At 46.0% G+C, this 7,286-nt stretch overlaps 1 protein-coding gene across 1 annotated transcript in view; it reads left to right on the top strand.

Annotated features, from left to right (window-relative positions):
- Positions 1 to 6,902, top strand: part of LOC103262370 (lysine-specific demethylase 4D-like) — an 8,766-nt gene extending 1,864 nt beyond the window's left edge. Inside the window, exon 2 of the mRNA XM_021713250.1 lies at positions 6,766 to 6,902. Within this exon, the coding sequence (XP_021568925.1) occupies positions 6,766 to 6,902 (137 nt within the window). The remainder of the gene's footprint in view (positions 1 to 6,765) is intronic.
- The last annotated feature ends 384 nt before the right edge of the window (positions 6,903 to 7,286 follow it).

Below are 7,286 nucleotides of genomic sequence, written 5' to 3'. Positions count from 1 at the left end.
CGGGCTGCGGTCCCCCGGAGCTCCCGCCCTCCCTGGCGCTTTCCCTCCCGCCCCTTTTGGTCGCGAAGCTGGGTCCTGGTGGAGCTGCGCTGGGTGCCCTAGAACAGGCACGTGACCTCGCTGTGCTGCTCCTGTGTTTCTGACGCGTGGTCAGCGGTACTTGTTCAGATATATTAAAGGTAACGGAGATGTTAAACTCTGGTTTGATTTCACACATTGTGTTGCCAACCAGTGTGTGTGTGTGTGTGTGTAATAGGGACTGAGTGCTTAATTCACAGACACCGCCACCAGAAGTACAAGTTACAAGAACAGAGGTTTATTAGCCAAGAGCCGGGTGGCGGCCACTTGCCTGCTGGACATGCCAGTCCCACAGCAAGGGCTCCCGTTTGCTGTAGGGGCTTGCTGCAACGGGGCGAAACCACATTGGGACTTTCCAAGCAGGCCAAACCACAACATCCTAGAGGCCTAGGTACGTTTCAAGCACTGCAAGCGCGGTTCACAGAACCGTTGCACAGTTTAACCTAGCCAGCAGGTGCTGTTGCCAGTTTCCAGGAAGGGAACTTTTTTAACTGTGCCAAGACTGAGTTTATGTTTAGCCTAATTTTTGACATTGTAGATGTCTTTTAAAGCCCCCTTCCACATGTGTAGATTAGTTTAAGCACTTTTCTTTATAAATATTTGAAAACATTTGCAGCAAAACTTACTTTAGGGCGCGGTTACATTGTGAGAGTTGGTTCTTGGTTCTGGCTGGCTGGCTGGGTGGAGGCCCTTGGTTGCCCCCATGCTTTGAGGATGGCTTGGGAGGGTCAGCCTGGCACCCAGCAGGACTGAGTTGCTGGGAAAGATGAGCAACCCTGGGGAAAACGTGCCCTCACCTCTCCTCTCTCCAAGTCTCACTGCCCTTTCAGAACCACGTGCAAATTTCACCCTGGTAATTCTTGGGTTCTGCCCACTAGACAAGTCCCGAATACCAAACAAGACAACTTGAGCCCTTCCTGTGTGCATGAGGAAACTGGAGCAGAACTGGACGGCAGAGGCGTGTGGGCAGGTGCTGGCCCGCATCCGGCCCCAGAAGGCTCCACAGAGCGGGAGGCCTTGTGGAGACCCAACAGACAAAGCAGAGGGTCCAGTGTGGAGTTTCCCACTTGTAGGAACAGCAAGTGCCATAGGCCCAACATGGAAGTTGGTGATTTTGTTTTTCCAGGAATAAAAAAGAAGCTCATTGCATCTGGGGCAGAAGGAGAGAGGCAGGAGTCAGAGTGCGCAGGGCCCATCTCTCACGTGGTGTAGACTGGGGTTTCTTCGACTTGAAATGAGAAAGAACTGGAAGGTTAACACAGCAAGCGATGTGATGTGACTGACACGTTTAACTCCTCATCTTAGTCCTGTAGAGAATGGGGGGCAGAGGAAGCAGGTAGACCGAGCCACACCAGCAGGAGGGACGGCTGCTTAGACTTCTGTGTCTGCGCGGAACATGCACACAGTGAGCGTGCTACACGTGGCCTTTGCTGTGTCGAGGTGTGTTCACATTCATTGGCTTGCTTATGCTGATCCTTTTATTGTTCTGTGAAATCCAATTTGCTATAATTGCATTTATGTTCATCAGAAATATTGGCCTGCAATTGCCTTTTGCTGTGGTGTCCTTGTCTGGCTTCGATCTCAGGGTAATGCTGACCCTGTAAATAAGTTTGGAAGTGTTCTCTCCTCTTCCGTTTTCAAGGTGTTTAAAAAGGATTAACCTTGGCTGGACTCTGTGACTCAGCCTGTAATCCCTGCACTTTGGGAGGCTGAGGCAAGTGGATTGCCTGAGCCCAGGCAACTTGGCGAGACCTTGTCTCTACAATGAGTAAAAAATTAGCCAGACATGGTAGTGCACGCCTGTAGTTCTGCCTACTTGGAAGGCTAGGTGAAAGGATTGCTGGAGCCCAGCAGATTGACGCCAGGGTGGCTGTCAGTGTGTCATGGCACTTCAGCCTGGGCAACAGAGTGAGACTCCAACTCAACTCAAAAAAAGAAAGACTAACCTTACTACTGAAGGCATAGTGAAATGCTTTTGCTTCAGTAGGAGACTTCTTATTACTGATTCAGTCTACTTACTAGTTACTAGTTTGCATATTCCATGTTTTCCTGACTCAGCTTAGGAAGGTTGTATGTTTTTAGGAATTTTTTTTCTAGATTATTCAACTTATTACTGTCTAATTGTTCATGGTAGTGTATTATCCTTTGTTTTTCTGTGGTATCAGTTGTAATGTCTCCTTTTTTGTTTATAATTTCATTTTTGAGTTGTCTCTCTTTTTTATAGTCTAGCAAAAGGTTTGTCAGTTTTCTTGTCTTTAAAATAATTCTTAATTTCATTGATCTTTCTTATGGATCTTCTGATCTTTATTTCATGTATTTATACTCTGATCTTTATTATATTTCAATCTGGTGTTTTGGGGCTTTAGCTTATTCTTTTTTCCCCTTGAGGTATGGAGTTAGGTTGTTGACTTGAGCTCTTTCTTTTTCACTTGCAGTAGGAGATTTTGCTGCATTCCATACATCTTTTATGTTGTGTGTTCATTTTCATTTCTCTTGAGATGTTTTTAAATCTTTTGATCTGCAGGTAGTTCAGAATGGTGCTATTTAATTTCCACATATTTTTTAATTCTCCAATTTTCTTTCTATTACTTATTTCTCATTTCATACCACTGTGGTCAGAAAAGATGCTTAGCATGATTTAACCTTCTTAAATTTGTTAAGACTTGTTATGTTTGTTATGGGACCTAACATATAATCTGTCCATCCTGGAGATTTTTCCCTGCTGTTGAGTGAAATGTCCTTTTTTTCTTTTTTGAGTTGGGGGGGTCTCACTCCGCTGACCAGACTGAAGTGCAGTGGCATGATCATGGCTCACTGTAGTTTCGATCTCCTGGGCTCAGGCGGTCCTTCAGCCTTAGCCTCCTGGGTAGCTGGCACTACAGGTGTGTGCCACCATACCTAGCGAAGTTTTTGATTTTTTTGTAGAGACGACAATGTCTCACTAAATTACCAGGTTTCATTTTTATTTTTAAAAATCTATTTAGCAGCCGGGCTTGGTGGCTCAGCCTGTAATCCTGCGCCTTTGGGAGGCTGAGGTGAGTGGATGGCCTGAGCCCGCGGGTTCGAGACCCACCTGGGCAACTTGGCGAGACCTCATCTCTACAATAAATAAAAAAATTAGCTGGGCGTGATAGCACACGACTGTAGTTCCAGCTACTTGGAAGGCTGAGGCAGAAGGATCGCCGGAGCCCAGCAGGTCGAGGCTGCGGTGGCCGGGAGCAGCCACTGCACTCCAGTCTGGGCAACGGAGTGAGACTCCAACTAAAAAAAAAAAAAAAAAGCTATTTAGCCATCCCGTGTCTATTGATTGGGGAATTTAATTCATTTACATTTAATCATATATGACAAGTCCACAGCTAACTTCATATTCGAAAAGTTAAAAAAATTTTCTATAATAGGAAACAAGACAAAGATGTTCACTCTTTCCACTTCTTATGAAGGAAAAATAAAGGACGGCATCCAGACTGGAAAGGGAGTCAGGATTGCTGGGTTGAATGCTAGTTCTATGCTTATTGAATTGTTTATATCAGCATTTTGTAGATGAGCATTTCATAACTTTTAGAAACACATTTCCTCATATGACAACCTTTTTCATGTTTATTAACAGATTCAAATGCACCTAGCTTCTCCACACCATATTAAAAGATGTACCAGTAGCAGAATTCATTCATAATTCTGTGAGTGCAGCGTAACAGCTGGTACTAGATAAACGGCAGCAAAAACAGCTGTCATGTGGAGTTCAATTTGACTCATCTACTTGCAGATACTAACACAGATAACAATGAGTGGATAGTTCCCTGTTTCTTCTATGTCTGCCTGCGGGAAGAAACTATACGTACCCTGTTTGCCATTACCTCCCTGGCACGAGGAGGATGTTACACATCGTAGATGACATATACCTGTTAAATGAATGAATATGGTCATGCGTGGGTTATCAACCTCAACCAGCTCATTTTATTACTCATTTTATTACTCATTTTATTACTCAGTGTTTTCCAATTACTCAGTGTTTTTCAATTAGTCAAGACACATTCCACAATTTCCAGATGAAAACAGTGAACAGCTGTTTTCAGGACAATTTCTAGTAGCTTACCCCCATCTCTAAAGTCAGTTGAGCGCTTTCCCCCTTATCAGAATCATATTTTTGCCGTCTTCACATTCTCCTCCCTCAAAACACAAGGTCAGAATGGTTGAGGAGCAGGTTTTAGTACTTTAACTTACTTTAAACGGACTCGGAGATCATGACAAATTCACCCACAAACTTCCATCCCATGTATATTCACTTATCTTACTCGTTCTTAACAGTTGTGCTTAAAGTGCATTAGACAAAGCTACCAATGAAGGAGTTTGGGGAATGCCATCCTAAAACGTACCGCATTTGTATATTGACTATTTTGAGCTGTTGGAACTTGAAAATAGCAAAATGCAAGGCTTTCTGAGTTCCCCAACTGCCTAAAGACAGTTTTACAAGAGGAACTCAATGGCCATTAATTCTCTGAAAATTAACTTATCACACATGAGAGGAGACTTCATCACACCCAGAAAGACCTTGTTCCAAACTATCATCTGTTGTCTAAGGACCCATGTATCTTTCTCCAAAGCCATCCATTCTGAATGTCTTCTTCAACCCTGACCATTTTGTTCATGTCAGCAAAGGGGTTGAGTCAAGAGATCCCTGCCCTTTCCTTGAACTGACGTGCCTAATTATTGCCCTAAGTGTTGTTATCTAGGTTGGTCACTGCAAACAGATTTTGGCATAAACACCATTACCTGTTGAGACAAAGCTTAAGGAAGAAGCCTACTTTAGACAAAATGGTCGAAGCCCAGACTTGGAACACAGACCAGAGTGCCTTTTCCATTGTAAAGGCTTCCAGTGATATAATTGTCCCTCTCCTCCAGTGCAAAGAAGGCAACCCGGTACAAAAGATTTCCTCAGATGTCTCTTACAACCAATAAAGAGCTTTGGGGACATAACAAAGATCATCACAACAATCAGGGTGCTTCATTGGCAGTGTATACAGTCCGCAGGGGTCTGAGAAGGAAGGTTTAGTCCTTAAGAGGTTTCAGTGGGAGAAGCAGGATCAAATAGAAAATGCAAACAGAGAGGGCTACTTAAATTCGTTGATTGTTGTCCGGGAGCAAAGCCTTTGGGGACTTCTTTTAGTGGGGAAAGAGTCCGCACCAAAGGAGTGGGCAAAAGTGGACACTTTCTTTCCAGTGGCATGACCATTTAACAGATGTTCTCTCAGACCCTACGGCTATTGCAGCTCTAGAAACATTTGCCTCTCTGTCTTTGGCAAATTTTGATTACTCGCTCTTGTAGATGCCTCGTGTCAATCAGAAAATACATCCTGCTCTTCTCTCAGGGTTTCTGATCCTTTTTTTTTTTTTTTTAACTTTTATGGATACATACCAGTTACACGCATTCATGGGTTGTATGACTTTTTTTTAACAGGCACACAATGTATAATAATCAATCTGGGTAATGGGGATACCTGCCACCTCAGGCATATATAATTTTGTGTGTTTATTGTTCACTTGCACCACTCTATCGTGTCATTGACCATAGAACTTACTCCTTACGACGACAGGTTTTTTACCCCTTAATCAACCCCCTGGATCCCCTCTCCACTCTTGCTTCCTAGCTTCTGGCAACCGTCATTGTGAGGAATCACTCTGACTTGGTTTTCTCTCTTGACAAATTCTTAACTAAGGGGCTGGAGTCACGCCCTGCAAAGACTCATCAGATGGGTTTTTTGGGAACCCTGAGCAGCGAGGCTCACTCTCCCCCTGACTCTGGCAGAGCATCACACAACGGACCAGAAGCAACTCCAAGGATTGCGTGGGCCTGCAAAGTCCTCTCTCAGGGGCTCCTGACTCTGGGCCCCTTTTGAGACGCCCACCAGCTGTTCACGCTGAGGGTTGCCCCCCGCGAGGCTCCATCTGCATGTCAGGAAGCCTCCTCTCCAAGCCCCAGGACCTCCCCACCGCCGCGGCGCTTCCTTGACTGATTTCGAAATTCCTCCGGCATGACTTTGCACCTGCCTAGAGCAAGCTCCTGCTTGTCGCTGTCCTGCCTCGCCAGGCTGAACCAGTGTGGGTTCCGTGTGTGTTGGTCGACGGTTTCTTGCAGCTTCTGTTTTCCCAAAAGATATAGAACCAAGCTGCGATTCAACCACTCCGGGCACATGTTCTCAAGATCTCTTAGGACGATACCACAGGCCTCAGGTCGCTCGTATTTGGCTCGGAATAAACCTTCTTAAATACTGTACAGAGTTTGGCATCTTTCGTCAACAATTCTATTCACTACCTCCATGATTTCTTTCTTTTTCTTTTTTTCTGAGTAGGGGTCTCACTCTGTTGCTGAGGTGGGAACGCGGCAGCATGATCATGGCTCCCCGGAACCTTGACCTCCTGGGCTCAGGCAATCCTTCCACCTCAGCCTCCTGAGTGTCTGGGACTACAGGTGTGTCACCACTCCTGGCTAATTTTTTTGAATTTTTGTAGAGATGTGATCTTGCTATGTTGCTCAGGCTGGTCTCCTGGGCTCAGGCAGTCCTCTGGCCTCAGCCTCCCAAAGTGCTGGGATTACAGGTGAGAGGCGTCAAAGGGTTGGAGACCTTTTCCCCTCCGAGAACTGACATGTGTCCAAGGCTGCCAGATGCTTTCTCCTACTTTGACAACCAGGGCTCCCTGTGGCCCCTGAAGTGGACCTCCCACTCCATAGGCTGCCGTCAGATATTGCAGTCCCTCTCCGGCCCCTCAACCCCCTCCTGATCGTTGGTGTGTCTGTCTGTGGCCACGTCTGGGGTGGCACAGTCTGATGCCCAAAGGATACCTCCCCTGCAGTGCTTTGTGTTAACTAGCTCCCACGTTAATTTGAGCCAGCATCAGGTGAAGCTGGCACTCGACCCAGCCCCTTCCTGGCATGTGGACCTCTGAGTCACTTACCCTGGTCATTGAAACAGTGCCCAAGGCCCAACAGCTCTTCACTGCCCTGCAACTGTGACATGTCCTGCCTTCCAGGCCACCACCACCCTCTATTCATGCTGAAGCTCAACATTTTGACCAACTGAGTCTGTCAGCCTCAAGTCTCTGGCTTCAGTGGTGCTTTGCTGACGTCTATTAAATTTGTTATTCCTGGCCGGGCACAGTGGCTCAAGCCTGTCATCCCAGCACTTTGGGAGGCCGAGGTGAGAGGATTGCCT

This window comes from Carlito syrichta, unplaced genomic scaffold (assembly GCF_000164805.1).
Source record: "Carlito syrichta isolate Samal-C Ts95f unplaced genomic scaffold, Tarsius_syrichta-2.0.1 Scaffold92597, whole genome shotgun sequence".
NCBI classification, from domain to species: Eukaryota; Metazoa; Chordata; class Mammalia; order Primates; family Tarsiidae; genus Carlito; species Carlito syrichta.
The sequence above is the reverse complement of the archived record's forward strand: the minus strand, read 5'-3'. Positions and strand labels throughout refer to the sequence as shown.